At 47.2% G+C, this 23,331-nt stretch overlaps 1 protein-coding gene across 1 annotated transcript; it reads right to left on the bottom strand.

Annotated features, from left to right (window-relative positions):
- Positions 1 to 426: 426 nt before the first annotated feature.
- LOC119461515 (exostosin-3-like) lies at positions 427 to 23,317 on the bottom strand. Its single transcript, XM_037722854.2, is given in 10 exon segments — positions 427 to 705; positions 1,756 to 1,884; positions 14,459 to 14,603; positions 16,847 to 16,974; positions 18,557 to 18,711; positions 19,438 to 19,539; positions 20,474 to 21,768; positions 21,770 to 21,975; positions 22,259 to 22,423; positions 23,040 to 23,317. Coding segments are annotated over 10 exon segments (2,685 nt in total). The 5' UTR covers positions 23,190 to 23,317; the 3' UTR covers positions 427 to 495.
- Between the last annotated feature and the right edge of the window lie 14 nt (positions 23,318 to 23,331).

Below are 23,331 nucleotides of genomic sequence, written 5' to 3'. Positions count from 1 at the left end.
TTTCAAATTTTAAATATACATCCTCTTATAATTGTGTAAATGCTGTAATGCCTGTGGACCCTTGAGTTTGAATGGTAACATCTCGTAGCAGATGCACAATCATTACGAGATGCTTACACAAGTGGTTTCTGTGATATCCACCATCTATGAAAGTGACCACACTGTGGCTTAGAAGGACAACGCTAGGGGCAAAAACAGAATCAGTCTAGACAGTTCAACGCTTTAAGTAAAACTGATATTTTCTGGATGTATACACAGACTCTGGAGACACAAACACTTGTTGCTAATCAACAGAAAGCTCACACTTCATATAAACACAATGTTTTCATTTTGTCAGACCTGTATTCTGCCTGAAGACCTCACATTTTACTTCCACATCACTTCAAACAGCCAACTAGCCAAGTTTTTCAATGTAGGAGTAGAAGATCTAACAGTAAGTTACCTGTTGTAAACTGCAGTGAGGACCCGTGTGTACAGATGACTAATGAGTGATTCTCAGATGAACTTGAAACACTTTTGCTGGTTGTGCGGTATGCGGGTTTTGAACAGGATGGAGTCAAGCCTGAACTGGGTGTACAGCAGGGGCATGTAGCCGTACACCTTGACGAAGAAGTTGAGGCAGATGTCTCTCTCATGGTAGTGCGAGTCATCAGTTGACAGCGACACTGTGCAATTCGAGCACCGAAATGTCCACCGTGTTGTGACCTAGTATGGAGGGTGAACAGACACAACTTCAAAAAACTGCACAACACCTTTTAAAGAGAGTGTGGGATGCCATGTGGTATTAATGGGCATTACCAAACAAATATTTTAAGGTGACATTTGAAAAATGTCGCAGCTTTGCCCGAAAGGCGAGCATCAATTTCGATAGCAAATTAGTGGATAGGTATACAAAGTAACGATAGTTTTATGGGTTGTATAAACTTGTAAATATAGACACACTAACTAAATTACCAGCCATGATGTCACACGCGCACAAGCAAACATGAACGCATCTCATTTGATGACCGCGAAAACTCGCTGGGAAAATGCTGGACTGAGTCAACGCAGCAGCAGCAGCGAGCGAATTGAGCTTCGTGCCGGCGCTCGTATCAACGCAATCTTAGCCTCGAAAACCCAGGGAGGACGGACTCTGCCCCCGCCGCGGATGCCTTTCAAGATACAGCCACGTAGGTGGGCACTCGTGGCGCAGAACGTGCCCCCCTGGAGGCTTCCATACCGGCGAGACCCCGCGGCCGCAGTAAATCATAGCTCCTCCATCTGCCGCCCACCCTCCCCCCGCAGACTTCCGGCCCGGCGGGAGCGCATGGCCGCAGTATAACGCAGCCCCTTCACCTCCCTACCCTCCCTCCAGAGCATTGTGCATGACTGGAAAACTGCACGCTTCCTTCCTGCATTTGTGTGCGCGAGCCACGAGTGCATCACATGCTTTCACTCGCATATACGGCACGCGGTGACGATTTATAAGGAACCTCACAGCGATGACTACAGCGGAAATTCGCCTTGACTGTCCATATAATTGCTATCGCAATAAAACAACATGTTTTTTAATGCTTTTTAGAAAAATTGGCAGTAAGGTGCTGACGCTTCCCCTCCTATTCAACAATGCAACTGTGCGCAAAGCTGTGCCGACACAGCACAATGTCCATGTTGCTGCAAGTTGTGTGTGAATGAGCCCTGCATGTCTGTTACAATGTGCCACCTAAATGGCCGATCGCCATTCTTTGGCAGTGAGGATCAACAGAGCAGTCCTACCTTGAGGGGTGGTTTCCGGGTGATGTGTGAGACTAGGAAGTTCATGGCAATATCCTCGCAGTTCATGTACTCGTCTACCTTGTCCCGGATGGCTTGAGGCATCACGTAGGTGTACACGTACGAGTAGTACTGCGCACGTACAAATGGGAGAGATATTTCACTCTACGGAAACACCAGTGCACGGAAATGCGTGTGCACACTCACATTTCACTTGAACTTGCATGCAACCTTGATATGCCAGAAAAACGATGGGTCACCACATAAACTGCACTCTACATTTTGTGCTCACACTTGGTCTGACTATACAACACGCACACTTATGAACTGTGATATGGACGAATTGCCCAACATAGTTGAGTAGACAATTAATGCAAGCCTCGAATATCTGTGTGAGTGCAGCTACTGGCCATTGCGTTGACATGAACTGGCAACATACCACTGACTGAGGCCATCCTAGTGGACCTTCAAAATGACTTAATAAAAATAGGATTTTGATATTCGAGGGCTTAGAAAGATTCAAAGCACCGCTATGAAACTTGAATGCATTTAAGTTGCTTATTTCTGTCTCTTGCCTTATTGCTTGCTGCAAGCATAAACGGAAAAGAAAAAAATACAAAATTTAATTTATCAAAGGCAACATTTTTTAAATTGCTTTCAGCATCATATACTTCATTTGTAACTAAGGACTTCATTCTATCTAGTATTAGTGCTGAGACATACATATGCTAAACCTGGGTAGCACAACACAAAACCAGCAAGAACCAAAAGCAACTTTTTTTGGTAGCCACATGGGCTGCACTTTAGTGAGAAATGTTGCACCTTTTGCTTATGTGGTCTTAGCGTTCGTAACTTGATGAATACGTTCAGTAGCCATACGCATTTCTCATCGGCTCCCAACATCATACACTGTGTTTGGCAAAAAAACTGTTTTTATCGTTTTATGGCCACACTCCGATTGCAATACCGGCGCGATCGGAGATCATTGTTCAGAGTGTGCACTTGGTTTTGCCACGCCGATGCACGGACACATTTCTGGTGACGTCAAAATGATGACACGCTCCTGTCAATCATTCTGAAACCGAGCACGTCGTCTGCTAGGAGCAGAACACGACGAGAGATGTGAAGTTCGAGCGGTCATGTACTTGTTACGTGACCGCTTTGCATGGCACGTCTGGTGATTGGATTGGATCCAAACGGCGGCTGCGGAATGGCATGTTCGGATCCAATCCACAGTCTAATTCGAGAAAATGGTGCTTGCAATGGGAGCTTCGGTTGTTGCGTTGGCGTTGCTTTGACTGCCGAGATAGAATTCGTTGCCGAAAGTGTCTGTATCTGGGGTGTTCGTATCAGACAAAGTTGGTAGGTGCATCACGTCGAGCATAGTGGTGACGTTGCATCCGTAGACCAGACGAAAAGGAGGAAACCCGGTGGTTTCTTGAAGCGCAGTGTTATATGCAAATATCACATACGGGAGCAGTTTGTCCCAATTTTTATGATCCGTGTCGACATACATGGAAAACATATCTGCAACCGTTTTTTTGAGATGCTCAGTTAACCCATTGGTCTGGGGGTTATATGCAGTTGCCGTACTGTGCGTTGTACCACTCGGCTGCAGAATATCTCGGACCAACTGCGCGGTAAAGGCTGTACAAGGGTCTGTGATGACAACAACTGGAGCACCATGTCGCAGGATGATATTTTTGACAATGAAGTTGGCCACATCTGAAGCAGCAGCTGGCTGAACAGCTTAGGTTTCGCAGTATCTAGTCAAGTAATCGGTGGCGACAACAATCCAGCAATTATCAGCCGAAGACTTGAGAAACGGGCCGAGTAAATACATCCTGACCTGTTCAAAAGGTGAGCAAGGAGCTCGTACAGGCTGAAGCAGACCGGCTGGTTTCACAGGTAGAACTTTGCGACGTTGGCAATCTCGACAACTTCTCACGTACTGCTTCACGGTTTTTGTAAGCTTCCGCCAGTAGTACTTCTGCTTCATCCTTGCCAGAGTACGCGTGAAACCAAGATTCCCGGACGTTGGTTCGTTGTAGCATGCACGTAAAATGTCGTTGCGGAGAGAAGCCGGAACAATGAGCGCGAAAATGGTTTCCATTGGATGAAAGTTCCACTTGTAGAGGATGTCGCTGCATAGCCAGAAAGAGGACAAGTGATGCGCAAACTGCTGCGGGGGTTGTTGGCGGCGTCCTTCAAGGTATTCAATCGGGGATTGCAGCTCTGAATCTTGGCATTGCTGTTGAGCTAGGTTTAAAGATCGAAGAGTACAAAGAAAACCACAGTCCTCGTCAGTATCTTTTGGTACGGGTTCGACGAGGGCACGGGAGAGACAATCAGCGTCAGCGCATTTCTGACCAGACTTATGGACAATTCTCACATCAAATTCCTGCAGCCGAATGGCCGAGATGGCCTGAAGGTTCTTAAGATTCGCCAGCCAACAGAGAGAGTGGTGATCACTGACGACTCGGAAGGGGCATCCGTACAAGTATGGCCGGAACTTCTGGATAGCCCACACGACCACCAGACATTCTTTTTCAGTTGCTGAGTAGTTTTTTTTTCACGAACAGACAACGTGCGGCTAGCATAAGCAATAACACGTTTAATACCAGCTTGAAATTGTATGAGTGTCGCTCCGAGACCGACATTGCTAGCATCAGTATGCACTTCTGTGTTGGCCTCTGTGTCAAAGTGACCAAGGATCAGCGGGGTCTGTAGACGTCGCTGAAGGTCGTGGAAAGCGTCATATTGTGCCGCGCCCCAAACAAATGTGATGTCATTCTTAATGAGTCGTTGCAAAGGTTCAGCAATCTCAGAAAAATTTGGCACAAAACGCACAAAGCCCTAGAAATCGGCATATATTGTGCTTTGTCTTCGGTATTGGGAACAAAGCAACTGCCATGGCCTTGTCAGGGTCAGGGTGAACACCGGCTCTGCTGACAATATGACCCAGAAATTTAAGCTCCTCGTATCCAAAGTGACATTTTTCAGGCTTCAGAGACAGGCCAATGGTGTGAATGGCCTGAAGAACCACCTCAAGCTGCTCGATGTGTTGCTGAAACGTGGTGGAAAAAACAACTACATCGTCTAAGTAGACTAAACACGAGTGCCACTTGAGGTCGGATAAAACTGCGTCCATCATGCGGTGAAATGTGGCGGAGCGGAGCACAATCCAAAAGGGAGGACATTAAATTCATAGAGACCGTGAGGTGTTATAAACACCACTTCTTTCCGGTCCCATTCGTCAACTTCAATCTGCCAGTACCCACTACGAAGATCGATTGCAGAAAAGAAACGGTGATCCAAAGAGTCGTCAATCCGAGGAAGGGGATAAACTTATTTTCTCGTGACCTTGTTCAGTTTGCGATAATCGACGCAGAATCGTAGTGAACCGTTTTTCTTCTTAACTAGTACAACAGGTGATCGAGAAGCTGGCGTGCGACGCCAACTTCTCAAAATGGTGAGGTCACCTTCGGCGATGCCTATCTAGTTGGTGTAATGGGCACTAAACTAGGACGAAATGCTACTTAGAGGCGGTAAAGTTACACAGTCATCGACCACATGTAAAGCCACGTGATGCTGTTCATCCTCCACATCCGAATCCAAAGAAACATAGAAAAAGACATGAAAAAGTCACGCAGATTAAAGGGACACTAAAGGAAAATATTAAGTTAACGTGGAATGTTAAAATACGATCACAGAAAACGTGCCAAGAAAAGACCTACTTTATGAGAAAATTGCCTCTGAAGCGTCCACGTACTGCTAGCGCCATTCAAATGCCCTCCCACCCTCCTGAGTGGTGACGTCACGGTCTCACAGTGACGTTGTGCTGCCAGTAAGTTAAATGTTGCCCGCAGACGGCGCTACAGTTTTTTTGCGGAAAACGCAGACACGCGGCCTGAAACAGAGCCAAGACAGAGCCGACGGAAATGCGAACGCGGGCGTCGTTGCATACGACGGCGGCCTCGACACTGGCTTTTCCGAGCGCAAATGCAGCGGACCGTTCGGCCATCCCGCGACATCTCGTGGACTTTCTGCTGCTTCCAATTTCAAGTGCGAATTTAGCAAGCCAGTAACACCTGCGCAGCACTACGCAATGATGGAACTACTGAAACTTGAAAGCGCATAGCACAGAGTAAAGGAAAAACAAAATCTCTACACCCCCCATGTCGTTACAAAGGGTAACGCTAAAAAGTTATTTTTTCTAAGAATCTAATAGAAGTAGACAAGTAGCATTTTCTTCAGTCTTATAATCCAACGAATGATCTTTTTAATCCGAGTGGTTGAGTACTAGCCGGATAATTTTTTTTTTTTGAGGAAAGCCTTTGTCATTGGGTAAGTACCTGAATGTCCCTGGGGAATCTCTTATCGTATCGTGCATTTACCTCAATTTCTCGATTACTAAAGCTCTGTTCGCGATTATATTGATGCCTTAGACATTTTAGAGCATTACTCTATTACTTTGGCTTGAATTTTTATTTGCCTTTAGTGTCCCTTTAATGATCACCCCATGTTCTTGAAAAAAATCCATACCCAATACAGTATAGACTACTTATAACGTAACCGCTTATAGTGCAGGACCGGATATAGTGCGGTCTTTTCAGACTACCGTTAATTTTCCCATAGCACTCTATGTATACACGTATCGCTTATAGTGCAGCTGCCTGGGAGCAGCGGAGACGGCGAACGCTTCCCTCAAACGGGCGCCCCAAGGAGTGCTCGAGGAAGAAAGAGACGAAGTGGAGGAGAAGGGCACGTGGTGCAAACGAACAGCCAGCGAGGCTGAAACCAGAATCTTGAGTGCGAGTCGTGAAATATCACGGTGCGCATAGCGAGTGAGGGCCACTAAACTGCCAACGCCGGCCAACGCTCGCTTCATGGTAACAGCAGTAAACGAAACTTCAGGGAGCGGGCGGCGCCGGCACGGCACAGCGAAGGGCGCATGCGGAGACCGTGGAATGTGAGGAAGGAGGGCGGCAGGGAAGCGGATTTCGCCTCGGCAACTCCGCCGCTTCGGTGGCTCCCCTCGCCCTCCCTCGTAGTTCCCTCACTTTCGACTGCCACCGTGCGCGCCTGCCGCTGTGCAGGTGCCGCCGCTCCAGCCGGCCCGGCGCCAGCTCCCCAAAGTTTCATTTTCTGCCGTTATCGGGAAGCGGGCGTTTGCCGGCGTGCGCAGTTTCGTTGGCCAGCCTGGGACACCGCCGCTGCTCCCTCTGCACCGTAGCCGCAGCATGCAAGGTCAACACGTGACTAGAAAGTAGAGGAAGCATAAAAGAGAAAGAAGGGTTCACTGCCATTTTCTACGCGTGGCTACGGTAGTGTGGCTGAGACGTCGGCACGTACACGCATGTTCTGGCGCAACGCAGAACCGGCGACCTTGCCATTTGAGAGCGGGCGAAATTTCCGCCGCATTTTTTTTTTCTTTTTTTTTGTTTCGTTCGCGCGCAACATTGAGGGGTCTCTCCTAACCTTTTACTCTATGGCAGTGCCGGAGCAATGCTGGTCGGAGGCGCTGCCGCGTGATTTGGTTCGAATTAACGAGATTCAACTGCAAATTGAATACAAACGTTCTAGCCGCATTCCTCGACTGTTGCATACATGTGGCGGCTCGGTGCACATGTTTTGCATATGTGCGGCCTTGAAAATTGTTGCTTGGGTTATAGTGCGGTACCGCTTATAGTGCGGACATTTGCGACTCCGGCGACTTACGTTATAAGCGGTCTACACTGTATAACCAGCCGAGAACACTTGGGCAGCACAAGGAAAGACGCTACGAAGGTCGACGTACAAATTGTAAGTCTGGCGGTACATCGTCCAATGGGTGACACGAGGTGTCCTCCAGCCGTGATCAGATGTGAGCCGTCCCAGGCTGTCAGCACCTTGCGTAGTCGAGTGGCCAGTGAGGCACTCATAACTGAGTAAGCTGCTCTCGTATCGACAAGTGCAGTTACCGGATAACAGCCGACGGAAACAGTCGGCGGAGGATATTTGATAGTTCGCATTACAACGGCCTCGTCCCCTGAGGTCTTCGACCCCTGCAGGTCGTTGAAGACCTGGCCGTCGGTACTGGTAGCCGCGATACAAGTGTTCAGCCTCTCCGCAGTGGTAGCACAACGGACTGTTGTCAGGAGCACGCCATACCGTGGACGTCCCAGACTGAGACGAAAGTCTGCGTGCAGAGTTGTGCGGTGGATTAGACTTGTGAAGCGTTGAGGTAGCCCTGCTGGTGGCTGCGAGAAACGGGCCGTCGACGGCGTCCGAACCCGAAGAGCATCTGCATATGAGAGCGTGGGAGGTTCGGTTCGCGTTGGTGGTGAGGGATGAACCATCTGCTTCATTTCCTCCCAAATGAAGTCCGTAAGAGCCGCGGCACTCGGATGTGCAGGTGCCGATGCATAATGCTTCTGGAGTTCTTCTCGAACAACCTGCCGTATTAGTTCAGTAAGGGACTCCTTGTCATCATTTGGTGGTACAAGCGAGCATACAGCAGTCATGGTGACCTGATGTTCATACTGCAATAGCTGCTGCCAAAGCATGCGTTCCATGACTGTTGATTCATGGACGAACTGAGACACTGTTGTAGGAGGATTGCGCACGAGGCCCGCGACAAGTTGTTCTCTTACGCCTTGCATTAACAGACGCACCTTCTCGTCTTCTGGAATTAGCCCAAATTGAGTCATGTCTTCCACAAACATGGCAACGGTTTCGTTCAGCATTTGCAACTTCGAAGATAGTGCCTGTTCGACTTTTTCTTTCCTTTCGGGGGTGCTGAAGGTGTCGCGAAGCAGTCGGTAAAACTCCTGCCAGCTGGTAAATGAAGCTTCATGGTTCTCGTACCACACTCTTGCTGAGTCTAAAAGGGAAAGGTAGACGTTCTTTATCTTACGGCGATCGTCCCAGTCATTAAAGGTGGCGACCCAGTTGAAATGGTCTAACCAGTCTTCGACATCTTCAAAGGCGTTGCCGTGGAATGGGTTAGGCGTGCAAGGTGCGTTGACAATAGATGATACAGCAGCGTTTGGGATCTCCTCGGTTTGGCTTGCGGTTGTTGACGTTTTCCTCACAGAGCTTGTCAGGGGACTGTATTACGGTGGAAGACCTTGGAGGCGACGGCTGCTTCGATGGATTTCTGCAGTCCCTGAGGTACTGGCGTCGGTAGCTTCTGGTTCAGAACCAGCAGGCATACCCAGCATGTCCACCAGTTTGCCGCAAGAGGAAAAGGCAAGCAGTCAGTTCTGAGTGAACGGCTGTTTACTGTTTTTGCAGCAGCAACCACCACACACTTCTTTGTCCGTGTCCTCCAGCGTTACTAGCGTGTCACAATATAAAGGTTTTATTCATTGGAAGGCGAGAAACATTTCGTTTTGTAGTATATTGTCTGCAAGCCGAGGACAAACGAGGCACATAATCTTCCGGGGAGGTCACCGCTTGCCAATTGGCTGCTCTCGCTCCCCCGTTCTCACAAAGTTTCCATGGTACCCACTTTGTGACGTTGCAGCAACTGAACAGAATGCGTTTTGAACAAAGATCTCCGATCACGCCCCCTGCACACCATAGAAGTCCAAACTCGGCGGCGGGCTGGGCAATAAAAATCTGCATGCGGCCCACAGGCTGTATGTTATGCAGCCCTGTGCTAAACAGTCTTCATATATTTAAAGCACTCAAGGTTCCATAATAAATTTAACTGGTTCATAATATCAAACATATGATTGTTGTATAGAAACATTGTGATACTGGCATGAAATGAAAACGAATCATGAAAAATGCAAAAAGAGCCCACAAAGACATGGTCCCATTAAAGCCAATGGTCATGGCAAGAAGAAACCATGTATTATCCAGAATTCTCATGCATCTTGAAAATTGCACTGCTTGGCAGTGCTATCATCTGTGAGGGCATGTTCCCAGATAAGGTAGCCTTGGGTAGCTTTATTCAATTCACAGGAATGTCCCACATCTTTGCTGAATTGAACAAAGTACATACTATTTGTTTACTAGTATTAATATGTGTGCGAAACAAAAAGAGGTGTAATGCATATCATCAGAATTTCATTTGCAGATGCTCGTGTACACAGTTGATGGCATGTTCCTAGGTAAAGTAGCCTTGGGCAGCTTTTTTCAACACATAGGAATGTCACGCATCTTTGGCAAAATGAACAAAATGCAAACTATATGTTAAAGGGACACTAAAGAGAAACCAAAGTTGAGCTTTAATCGTAAATTTTTTTTTTATGATCATAGTCATACCATTCTTACTGCAAACAGAGGTTTAATAAGCGAGAAAATAGCGAAAAACTGAAGGATAGGTGCCCCCCCCCCCCTGACGCCCCTTCGTATTTTCAGCACTACACGTTCGTGACGTCGGAGATCACAAACGCAGCCCGGTCGCGATTGGTCGAGAGCGATTTATCGCTGTTAATAACACGCAAAATGAAATAAACCTTAAACATACATAAACAGCATTTGCCAACTTTTTAAACCGTTTCAAGTGAGGAAATAACTATAACTAAATAAATAAAAAGAAAAAAAATTACATGGCGCTACATGCGGTCGTGATAATTTTGTTTTTGCTCCATGCATCATCGCGCGCGCCTGTTCCACTCTACAGTGTTGCAGTATTTGGTTGCATGGCTTGAAAAATGGTGACTTCATGGGAAACTGCCAGAAAATGCCTCGTGTGTGAATTGTTGAGGGCTGCATAAACGGGCCAAGGTGCTTGCTCAGGGGCAGCGGCAGTGTTAACCCGACTGTGTCCTTTTATGTGGTGCCGCGCAATGAGCCCCGGCGTTCATAATGGCTCAGTGCTCTGCCGATGATAAAATGGCAGAAGAGCCAGAGGAACCGATGGTGTGCTTTCTGCATTTCTTGTCCTCGGATTATGTATATAATCCTGCCCTTGGAAAGTCTTTTGACGTGCTCCAGAGGCCAGTCCTTTCTCGAGCAGCTCTGCCCTCAATGTCGCATTCATCAAATCCCCTACTGGTACCCCTACAGGAGCAAACTGGCGTCTCGATGAATGGTGAATGTAATTTAAAAAAGCCACGAAAAAACTATACCGAGTACGCGCGCAACCTTCTACGATTGTTCTGTCGGGAATATCGTCGCCTGGCAGACCAGACGCCTCGCCTTCCATCGACAAAAACAAGGCATCGCTTTACGCGGGCTCAGCCGGCGGCTCACCGTCATCGTACGCGGAAACACCTGCCGCGCGAGCACGGAGGATGATTTCGCGCTCCGTTTCACTCAAGTCGCTGAAATGCAGTCCTGCTTCCCAGGCGAGCTCTTCGTTGCAAGGTTCGGCGTCAGCAACGGTATCCATCGCGGCCACGGAACACTTAAGCAAAAGTCAAAATGAACGCAAACGCAGCGGCCATGCGGCCGTTTACGCAAGCGGTGACGTATCATGGCGCCCTTTGATTCGCTGAGAGTACGGTGGCTAGATGGGTAGATGTGCCGACCGAGCATAGTTCACCACTTCTCCGCATCATGACGCAGAAGTGGCGCTGCGGACAGTATAACGGCTGAGCTGCGCGTAACGTCGCCTGCGCTGGGTAGACGAGCAGCGTGTTTGATAATATCGCTGCCTCTGCTCTAGCTTTGAAGTACGCGTTTTACAATACCGTTTTGAGCAGTGTAGGCAAAGCCAGAATGGGGAATTTGTTGCTGTCGTCTAGTCAGAAGACACGATATGCTAAAGTTAATTTTCTAGCTTGGCGATTGGTCACATTTTTTGGTATAAACACGGCGCTCCAGCCCATTGCATTTTTTTCCATGCATAAAACAATACTGCAATGGTTTTATACGGTATATGGAAACATGTTTACGCGATATTTAGTGAGTTCTGACATTTCAATTTCGAGAAATCCAGCTATTGTGTTTATTGCTGCCTCAGTTACGGTATTTAAATTGTTACGAGACGAATTGTGTTGGTAAGTGCATATATGGTTCACTGTTTGGTTGCAATAAAATAAAGCAATATGTCTTGGGCTAAATTCATCAATATATTTAATATACAAGAAACGCTCTCATAACTTGAGTCAGCAGACGCACCAATATAAATAGCCTAGCGCCAGCAAGGCCGCAAAGTTTGTCCACCACATCATAACATTATTCACAGCACACGCCTCCACTTCAGGTGATTCCTCTTCTCCCTGTTGCTTTCGCGCGCCATCTTCTTGCCTTTTACAAGAAAGTAAAGGCGCATAATTGAATAGAACTTCACAACATCGTTTGTGAGCTCTTTCTTGTGCCACTTACAGCCGATCAAATTCGGGGAATTCAGCTGCAGAAAGGATGGAAAGTCGGCGATACACTGTTCCTTTGTAACTCATTTAAATTGAAGCACAGCTTGAAGGCGTCTTCGAGCGATGCTACCAGTTTTTTTAGTGCTTAAGAAGTGAGCAACAGCCCTGACCTACTCATTTTGTTTAATTCAGTAATCTCCCTGCGCAATCGGGGCACTTGGTTCTTTGCAGGAACTTCCTTGCTACATAGCCTGCTATATATAATATCAGCCTAGAGTCATTTTTCTTTTCCCTGTAGCAGCGCAGCGGTGCTCATGTGCGGCTTGCAAATTTCCAACGTTGAGGAGCTCATGGACGTACACTTTTCGGTGTACCGCTTGCTCATTAACGTCGCTGATACAATCTAGCCACTGTACCGATACTGAGCAAGCTACTGAGCAGCTTGGGGCGAACATTTCCGCTGTCTTTCTCACAAATTCAGAGCCCGACTTGCAGTTCGAAGCGAAACAGTAAGTCTCCTCGGTGGTCTTCTTTGGTGGAGCAATGCCGCCGCTAATCTCGCCGGTCATTTTTCCGACCTGGAACATCCCACATCGCTTAGGAACTTGCAAACAGTACGAGAGACGCGGAGATCTTCACCTTTGAAACTGACATGAACAGACGACATACAACTATTCCAATACGGGGTTTATTTTTTTTTGCTCGCCGCCAGTCCGCCAGCCCCTTGTAGCAGACGACGTGCGCTGCGGAACCGTTCTACTGACCGCAGCGCTAATTTTGCGTCGTAACGCGGAGAAGCGGTGAACTACGCTCCAGACGCGCCGGTCGGCACAGCTACCCATCTAGCCACTGTACTGAGAGCAATGAAATCTGTGACGACACTGCTTCAGCGCCGAATCTGGGGTGAGAGAAATTGAGGAACTATTTGGTCTTTGTTTACGAATTTCTCCACTAATAACTCATATTTTTGCACCCAACAAAACCTGCATGCATTCCTGAAGGTCCCTCTTTTATTCCAGCTGAACTTCCTGTTTCTCTTTGGTGTCCCTTTAACTATCAAAATGTGTGCGAAACAAAAAGAGGTGTAATGCATATCATCAGAATTTCATTTGCAGATGCTCTTGTGTACTTTAAAGCTAATCTATTCACTGCTTTAATGAAACATCATTCGGCACCAGGCTCCAAAAGTGATCTTTAGAAAAGGGAAAAATTGTTATCCATCTGAAAGTAGCACAAAACTAAAAAAAATGCATATTGGTTTCCTCTGTGACAAAGTTTCACAATTAAAGAAAAAGTTGTCCTATTCTCAGTCCGAATCCAGGACCAATGCCTTTCTGGGACAGTCGCTCTACCATCTGCGCTATACAGAAGGCTAGCAGATCGCACAACAGGGCTGAATTGATTTGCATAACTTGAAGTCCTAGGACAGCAAAAATGGCAAATCAGTTCCATGTAAATTTGCAAGGCGGAGAATGTTTCACAAAGGAAAAAAAAATTTTATTCATTGAATTGTAGCACAAAGCTACAAATAAAACCCATACGGCTTTCTAAGGGAGTTTCGCAGGTGAGAAAACATTTCACAGATTCGGCCGAAAGGCGAAGCATCAATTGCGATAGCAAATTAGTAGAGAGCTATACGGAGTAGGGATAGTAGTTTTATCGGCTGCATGAACTTGGACACATTCGCTTACTAACTGATTAACAAGTGCGGTGTCAGCACGCACAAGCAAACATGAATAGATCACACTCAATGACCGCAGACAACCACTGTCAAAACGCTGGCGTGAAGAAGCGCAGCCGCCGCAGCGAGCGAAGGTTTATGTGGTCCATCGCTTCAATGGAAACTGAGCGGCGAAAGCACAGCGCATACAAAAGTCAGAGCCGTCTGCAGATCGCTTTCAAGATAGGGTGCGCGTAGCAGCTTGCACCGGCACAAAGTACGCAGTTGTTAGAAGAGTAGAAGTCGCCCCCCCCCCCTCACTCCTTGTGCTGCTTTCCCGCTTTCCTTCTTTCGTGTGGGAGATTGTGTCGCCAGTTCCCTTGCGCCCAGTTGCAAGATACGCATTTGGTGCTGCAGCACAGCGTCACCCCTCCTCTCTCCCTACCCTATCCCCACAGCCTTTCGCGCGACAGAGGAAGTCGTATTTGCTCTCCGCCGTGCATTCGCTCTCCGTGAAAGCGCACGTCCCCCGCGCGCTTTCACTCGCAAATACGGCGTGCGGCGACGATTTTATCGCCCTTGGACTTTATACAGAACCTCCCGGCGGCGACGGCAGAAATCCGCTTGAAGCGTCCTTATAATTGAATAAAAATGTCTGCTAGCCTCCTGGTTAGCTGAGATGGCGGAATGAATGCCCTGGAAAGGTGTTGGTCCCTGGTTCAGCCCCTGAAACTCAGTTAATGAAACTTCCTCCACCTCGTGGATTTCAGCAGAATTAATTTGCCATGCATACCTTGTGGAAGAAAGCAGCTCCCATGAGCACCATGGACAGCTCACAGGAGAGATTGCAGTTGTAGTACCACGACTTGTGGTTGACATCCCATGCATGGTAGCGACCTGGAAAGCCCACAATGCGGTCCCGGGCTTCACGCCAAACCCTGTTCCAGAAGTGGCAGAATTCATGTGAGTGGCTGTACAGACCCCACTACTGTCAGTAGCAACATGTCTTCAACGATTTCAACAACGTCGAGCAACAGCTGTAGCATCGCTGCAATCACACGATCATAATACAGCCGCAAATACTGACATATCCAGCACTGGACTGAATTAAGCTCATTGTAGCATATAAAAAGAAAGTTAAACAAAACTTTTCAAAAATTGCCATTCAGGAAAACTCACAATCTCTCACTTTGCATCAAGTCGTATGATGCAAAGCAGTACATTTAAAGGGGCCCTGAACCACTTTTTATCGAAGTAAATAAATGCATTTGAAGTTAAATTATACTATTGCAGCAATACTTTGCCGCAAAAGTTCTTCAATGCGTTCAGCAGAAGCGGAGTTATTGGCAATCAAGCATACCGCTCACAATGCGTCCACTCCAATGATTTGCACTGCGAAGAATATGGCGGAGCAGGGAGGCTAGTTGAGTGTTCAAGACTAGTCGAAATTATCGAGACTCGACGGCTACGACACTAATAAGCAGGGTGGCCAAAGTTGAATTCTTACGCGAGCGGCCATGACCGAGTGTGAGCAGATGATAGCTTCTTCCGGAAGTACGTAATTACAGTTAAACCTGAATATAATGAAATTGACAAATTCCCGAAAAACTTCGTTATAAAGAGGATTTCGTTATATGCAGGCTCGGCACGAAAATTCAAAAAAGAAACGCTTACCGTATTTACTCAATTCTAACGCGCCCTCGATCGTAACGCGCACCTGTTATCCGTGACCAAAAAAAGAGGGAAAAAAAAATCCTTTACAGTACCATGCACCTCATGCTTTCATACAAAAATACAACTATCACTCAAGATTTACTCCCAATACACTAAAATTGCGATGAACAAAAAGTTCCAGTTTCGCCCGAAAGGCGAAGCATCGATTGCGACAGCAAATTAGCAGACAGGTATACGAAGTAAGGATAGTCGTTTTATCGGCCGTATAAACTTATAAACATTCGCTGTTTAACTAAATTGGTAGACTAATGCTTAAGCACATGTACTACAGCACATGGTCGAAGCTACGGGAGCCAGGCTCGAAGTGCATAGGAGGCGACCATATTGAAATGACGATGGCAATATGGTAGAGCAAATTTAGGGTCGTACTCGATTCTAACGCGCAGGCAATTTTTGGACTCGTTTAACGGAAAAAAAAGTGTGCATTAGATTCCAATAAATACGGTAAGTAAGCAAAAGAGTAACAGACGGCAGAGCTCACCGAACTCATTTATTTCGCGGTAAAAAACTGCGTGATTTTGCTTTGTTGTTTGTTCATGATGAACGGCAGCACTGCAAGATCACCGGGTCTTAGGATGCAAGCCCGCCTCGCACACGCACGCACACATGCGCTCGCTCTCGTCTCGCAGTCGCCATGAATTCAAGCGCGCCGCCGCCGTTTCGCATCCCATCGCGGCAGAGAAGGTGCTTCCGGTTGCTGCTCGCACAAAAATGACAAAATTTGGGGCAAAATCTCTAGGTTGTCGGCGGGGAAAATTCAGTATTTCGAGCGGGTCTCCCACTGCCACTTTGTTACGTAGAGGTCTCAAATACACGAGCTTTTATGGAGTAACGGCGGGGAATAGAAAAACTTTTGTTATATCCAGGAATTCGTTATATGGAGGTTCGTTATAAGCAGGTTTAACTGTATTATCAAAATTCAAAAGCATATTTTCGCTTACTTCAGCCTGTTTATTAACCTGCGTCAATAAATGTACACAATAACAGTAGGAAGAAGTGCACTGATCCAAACACCCTTCTTGATTGATGTCGGCTATTGGCCAATAGAAGCCATGTATGGGAATCTGCTATATTACGAAATAAAGCGTCCAGAAAAGAGTGAGAAGCAGGCTTCTGTTGAACAGAGAGCGTTTGAGAGAAAGGCGACTTCACGCTTCACTTGCAAGCTCCACGCACCGCGCATGGCTGCAGAACTTGGCTAGGATGTTCATAACGGTGTATGCTATCCGTGGATTGTGTTTTTTCACCAAGCCCAACAGATGGTTCAGGGCCCCTGTAATGCTTCTTGGCGTGACCATATAAGCGTGGAAAGCACACGAATCGGAGAAATGTGGCTGAAGTGTTGCACTGTAAAGGTTATGATGCCGACTATGACGTCTTTAAATTATTTAATGGGGAAAGAGTGAAACAGTTAAAGGTCACTGCAACACCCACCAACCGCACACACCTGAACCCGAACACTATTTCATCATGACGGAGATAAGAGTCATCGTCGACTGAGAGCACGGCTTCGGTCTCGATAGAGGAAAACGGCAGGAAGCGGTTGTTCAGGCTGTTCTTTTTTGCACGCACCACCTGGCATACAGGCAGAAAGGAACAGTATGAGGAAACAGTGGTGGCACACGACCGAGGTGGTGAAAAATTTATGTTCACGGTACGTTTTTTCATTTAGTGTGACAGAAACCTAACTGTCCGAGTTCCCCAATCCCACAGCAATTACACAGAAAATGCTGCACAACATTTTACAGCAGAGCTGTATATGGCTAGGGTACCATATAATTTTAGTGTCCACACACAAAAACAATAATCAATGGCTCATACCCCCGTAAGCAAGCAAAAAATGCAATGCCTCACAGCCCTGTGAGGCAGAGGCTACAAGCACTCAGCAAAGTACAGCAAACAGTGCTTACATTTTTTGTAATCACGAATACAACATACAGAACAGCACGTCGAAAAGTGTCATCGATCATCAATGGCTCATACCCCCATAAGCAATGGCTCATACCCCCGCCAGCAAGCAACAAATGCAATGGCTCATACCCTTGTAAGGCTTAGGCTACAAGCACTCAGCAAAGTGCAGCAAACAGTGCTTACATTTTTTGTAATCACGAATACAACAGACAGAACAGCACGTCGAAAAGTGTCATCATCAATGGCTCATACCCCAATAAGCAATGGCTCATACCCCCGTAAGCAAGCAAAAAATGCAAAGGCTCATGCCACCATAAGGGAAAGGCTAAAAGCACTCATCAAAGTGCAGCAAACAGTGCGCCACCAAAGATCATGCCTGAGAGGCCGTCGGTAAGCAGCAGCCCAGACAGGAGAACAGCTGTCGCGAATTGGGGAATGCGGCAAAGAGATGGAAACGTCTCTTCCAAGTCAAAATGCGATGTCGAAAGGTTCATGGCTACACGCTTTGCGTGGGTTAGTTTCCTGACACTACCTATCTGGTCAGTGATTTGAATGTGGATGTGTCGGGACTGAAAAGGGAGTGGTTTACGTATTGCATGTTGGAGACATTTTGCTTGCGATGCGACACTGACCACCCAACGGCGTATGAGCATCCATTTGACATTATCAAAGAATGTGTCTGCAGTTGCAAGCATGCCAATCATTGTAATGATAGCGACCACAAAGCCATTGTGACCATCGTTACTAAGTGACAATGAGTGATGCAATAAAGTCTTTACCACTAGTTTTATTAACACAACGTTTACAGCTCCGCTGGTCATCCACCTTCGCAGGGCAGAATGGCCTTGAATTTTTTTCATAAGAATTTTCCTATGTGTAGTCGAAACTGTCTTTATGTAGTCCAATGCTTAAATCAGCGATAGGTGAGCATGACAGTAATTGTACACTGACATTAGAGAAGTCGACAACCAATGCAACCCCATCCGAGAAAAATCCATCTTTTGTTGATTGATGCAAACTTCATATATTGGCTGGCTTGGACAATCTGCCTCATGCGGCACGTTGCAAATGGAGCGAAGTGTGCTGCGACTGCCTCGCTAATCGGGAGATCGCGAGAAGCAGCGTGAGGTTGTGAGGCACCTACAAGCCCACGACATGCAAGATTTGGCCTGTTCACAGAGTATCACAATGACCAGATACAACACACAAATATTGGAACGAAAATCTAGATAACAGTCACACTTGCCTCAATGGGAACACCGATATCAGGCCAGCGCAGGTCAGAAGATGGCGGCTTCAAGCTGTTCCACACGACAATGACCTTGTTCAAGTGCGGAAGGTTGTGCAGTCGCTGAAGCGAGTCAATCAGCACTGCCTCTCGCTCATATGTCAGCATCACCACTGCATTAACACAATGATAGGTTGAGTCCCTGCCCATGCAAATCCTGAAACAACACAGCTTACAGACAACTCATTTCTGCATTGTTAGTTCGCTAAGATATTGTCACGGCATAGTGACAGTGAAGGAGCACAATGACTTCTAGAATGAAAGAATAATGAATCCAACTTCTTATTGGAAGAACGTGTGCCCGGATAGCAAAGCAACACTCAAATGACAACAATAGCAGTGAGTAGAGCCGTTGATTGCCAAGTCTAATCCTATGGCTGTAGTCCGTCAACTACTCATGCATGTCTCACCACACACTATAGAGTTCACTGACACTCACATAGATTCAAGAATGTACAACACTATTCGCATCACACTTACAAAGCAACAGAGATGCAACATGAACATAAAGGAATTCGATACAGCTATATAGCTGTCAGTTTGGTGAGAACATTTGCAAAGTTTCCGATGCAACAAGCATGTCTTGTGTGAGAGCGAACACCTAATGACAGTGGCAGTCTGGTGAAATCAGTAACGGACAAAAAGTAAAGCATGCATGCAGTTGTGATATTTTCCTTTCTAGGACTGAATGTTCCAATTTTCTTTATGAATCTTCATCACATTCTCTGGTTTCTGTCTGAAAACGGTGTTCGTGTCACTTTAGTGGGTACCTGTTATCCACACAAATTTTCCACCACGGCAATCTTACCAAATCTGGCAGGTGACAAGACAGTGCTGACCTGTGAACTGCTCCCTGGGAACGTTTCCACCAAGAACTTCACCAAACTTCTTTCCAGAGCCACCAGCGCCTTGAGCAACCGGCCTGAAGCCAAAACCAGAGCCTGCAAAAGAAAATACACATAGTTTTCGAAAATTGCTCTGGGATATGAAACTTAAAGGACTAATATTTAAAATTTTTATTTTTTCTATGTGGAGTCTAAAGCACCTATTGAAGCTGCGGAATGTTGCAGGTTTGAATAGGGTTGCCACCTTTGCCGAAAACACGAACCAGGGCTGCTATCTTGTACGTGTTCGAAAAGCCAACGTCCGGTTTGGCCAATCGCGTGAGGTGAAGCCGAACGTTGGCTTTTCGAACTACAGCACAGAGAGTTTAATTTTGTTTGCATTTATTCATGCAGTAGTACCTCCCCAAATTGGTGCTGGGCCGCTATCTTGCACGCGTTCGCAAAGCCAATGTTTGGTTTCACCTCACGCGACTGGCCTAGGCTGCGATATCAGCACGACCTGGACCCAATTGCGTGAGGCGAAACGGAACGTTGACTTGGTTCTAGTAATGTTGGCTGTGACGGCATTCGGCTGAAAGGCATGTTCACATGTGCTGATTTATGAAATAAAGGGAAAACCGGCAACTACGGGGGGGGGGGGGGGGGGTCAAACCGGCAGTCGGTATGGTGAAGTTCCAGAACACTGGCCAGGTGGCAGCCCTAGGTATGAAAAACCAGCACCACTCCATAAGCCTTACTCAGCAAGAACATGCATCTCTGCTGTGCGCTACTTACTCCTAGCGGGATCGACAATTTATTTTCAGAAAGGCTGAATGGTCGGATTGAGCCATAGCTTTCTCTGGCCTTCTACTCTGTACTGGGTAAGAGGAACAAAAATGGAGGGAAGTGATGGTGATAAAGAAAAGGAAGGGTGATATCCCCTCTTTAAAGGGCTGCCTTTAACCATAACAGAGCATTTAGACATAAATAAAATAAAATTCTTCCAAACCTGTTCTTCCCCCCCCCCCTGTTCCTGTTCTTCCAAACTCACCCATGAACTTTGCCTCGGAGGGGAGAATAGGCTCTTGAACCCCATACGGGTACAAAGTGTGTGGGTCGAAATCTTCATTCCACACTTTTGCCTGGTCATTCAGGGTGATGCTGAAGTTCCTCTGGTATGTCAGTGAGGGAAATGGTGGCTCAATGGGACCTAGCATTTCACCCGTCTCTGTTGTATTGGGTGCCGCTTCAACGGTGAGTGGGTGAAAAGTGCTGTTGAACACGCTTGGCGATGGCTCCTCATGCGACGGTGGAGCAGGAATCCCAAGCCGTGTGCGGACAAGAGAAAGCACTGCGTTGATCATGCGGGACGTCGTTGAGAGATAATTTTCCCAAAGCAGGCGGCCACGGCGTCGTAGCTCCGCGATGTCAGCGTCCAAGTAGGTCCGCAGGATAAAGTGGAGTTCAGTGACCCGGGCCAGTGGCAGCAAGAGTGCTGCGCGCGACCAGTCGACAAACTCAGAGAATGGCAGCTCAACGGCATTGCCACCGAGAATGACAGGGATGGCCCCGTTTTGCAAACTCTCGCGAATGCGCACCAGGAATGTGGGCGTCGACACAAAGTCAGTAGGAGGAGTGAAGACAATTGAGAATGTCGACTCTTGTAGCAACTGGGCACGACTTAAGTGGTCGCCACACAGCAGCCAGTCATTTGGCACAGAAGACGCATTTTCAGCTGCCAAGCAGCTGAAAGTGAAGTTCAACTCATTGTCGAAGCCTTGCAACATTTTACCGAGAACGTTGACAATCATCTCATTTGCGCGGGCTGCTAGGGTGATGTTGGTGTCATGTGCGAGTCTCCCCTGGAAGCTCAGAAGGTAGCGCCGACGTGCGGGCAGTATCACCGGCGCCGACTCCCATGGGTGTGCTAGTTCCTTGCCCAATGGTGCTGGTGTTATCGTGATGTCAAACTTTCGCCTGAAAGTCGCCGCCGCTGCAGATGACTGCACCACGATGGCTCGCTGCACATGCTTTTCGCTGAGGATGGTGGTGCTGCCAAGGTTGATTACAATGTGATTGCGTCCGCTGCCATTCCAATGCGCCAGCTGCTGAAGGTAACTTGCCACTGACCACGATGGCAAGTGGCCACCGAGGATAACCACATGAACGCACGCCGCACTTTGATCAAATGTGGTGTGAACATTAGTGTCAAGTATTCGGGCAAGGGATGCACGTACATTCAACTCCAGAACCGATTCATCAGTAGGATAGAAATGAACAGGAAAGCCAGATGTGAGGGAGCAGCGCGAGTAGTCAAAGCACGAATGCATCTGGCACTCTGGTGGCTCTGGTGTTGGCAGGTACAGTTGACTGCGCATCTCCTGTCAGAAGCTTCAGAGGTGGTCGAAGAAGTGGTATGTTTCGGTTTTCCAGCTCTTCTCGAGCATAGGCGGCTTGTTTCAAGGAAAGCTTGATGCGATCTAATTCGAGGCGTTTTTTTGTGTAGCCACGCTTTGATTCTTCAGCACTTTGTGTCAAGTTGAAAATTTCAGCCTGCCAAAAAGAAGTGCAAGAAAATATAAACGCCGTGCACAACAACCAGTTAGTTACACTAATACAGGCAACTACAAATATTTGAAATGGCTCGTAGCTGCAAAAGCTACTTAGCTGCATGCCTCAAGAAAGCAAATGGCTAAAGTTGTGCTTGAGTGATTAAACTGGAAAGCAAACGTGCCTGTCTGTATTCATGAAGTTCGAATGCACAGCTCAGCTTTTGTTACAGCATTCCTCGGTCAGCCAGGACGTCAATTAGGCACTGATATCCCATTATGATCACCTGCAGTCTTTGTCGCTTGTTTTCCAGGTCTCGAAGCTTGCTGCTCACGGACAATTTGATACGAAGTAATTCTTCAATCTTCAGCTTTAGGTCCTCTGAAACATGAATGTCGTCTAGTTGGAGGCGCCTCTGTAGGTCCGTCGCTGCATCCACTGTGCCCGCAAACTGCAACGAATTTCGAAATGAATGCTCGGCAACAAATGCAAAGCAGCAACCGGTTACAGGTGGATTTAGGTAGCGGTTACAACCAGACGGTCAAAACATCGTCGATAGACCGTCGCTGTCATCGTTAACAAAAAGTGCGCTACGCGACTGTTACAAAATGCACGAACAAGCAACTTTCGCTAAGCACTGACATGTAAAAAAAAAGCGAGCTCTAACTGGATGTCTGGGGCCGTATTCTGAAACGTTCGCCTAGGCGAAATTTCTTTTTTCGCTTTCAGGCGTGCGCCGATTGGCTGTTTTAGCAAAATTAGTTGAGCTGATTGGGTGGTTGAGCCCGACGTCATTCAATTTGCTCAACCAGCCAATCAGCGCGCATGCTGATTTCGCCTAGGCGAACGTTTCAGAATACGGCCCCTGGCTTCCACCCTCTCCTCATCGTACTTAAAGCAAAACAGAGGACAACTATACAACCTTTTCCACATTCACTCAAACGGTGCAGGGGATGAGGGGAACACACCACAAGATATAAATGCAGTTTCGGGCGATATTTCGAGACAATGAATTTCCTAGGCGCGAAATAATGTAGGAATACGAACAAATGATAGCAACAAATTACCTTTGAAATGTAGTAATGCGTAAATAGCGACATGACGATTAAAGCGAGAAGCGCAAGCCGTATGAACCTTGTATCAACTCTGGCAAACCACGCCCGCAGATGCTTGCTATTGAGGCTACACAAATGCAGCCACTGTCCGCGATAGGCCATTCCTCAAGTCTTCAGTGCGAGTCTGCGGATTATTCGGGGCGAGGAAGAACTCGCAAAAAACGTTTCGAACGACATCGGTTCTCGATCCATTGGGACATGGGCGCCGCCATGTTAACTCTCGCCCCTCTCGCCGAATCACGTG

The sequence above is a fragment of the Dermacentor silvarum genome, chromosome 8 (genome assembly GCF_013339745.2).
Source record: "Dermacentor silvarum isolate Dsil-2018 chromosome 8, BIME_Dsil_1.4, whole genome shotgun sequence".
NCBI classification, from domain to species: Eukaryota; Metazoa; Arthropoda; class Arachnida; order Ixodida; family Ixodidae; genus Dermacentor; species Dermacentor silvarum.
Note: the sequence above shows the minus strand (reverse complement) of the source record. Positions and strands in the feature narration are given on the sequence as shown.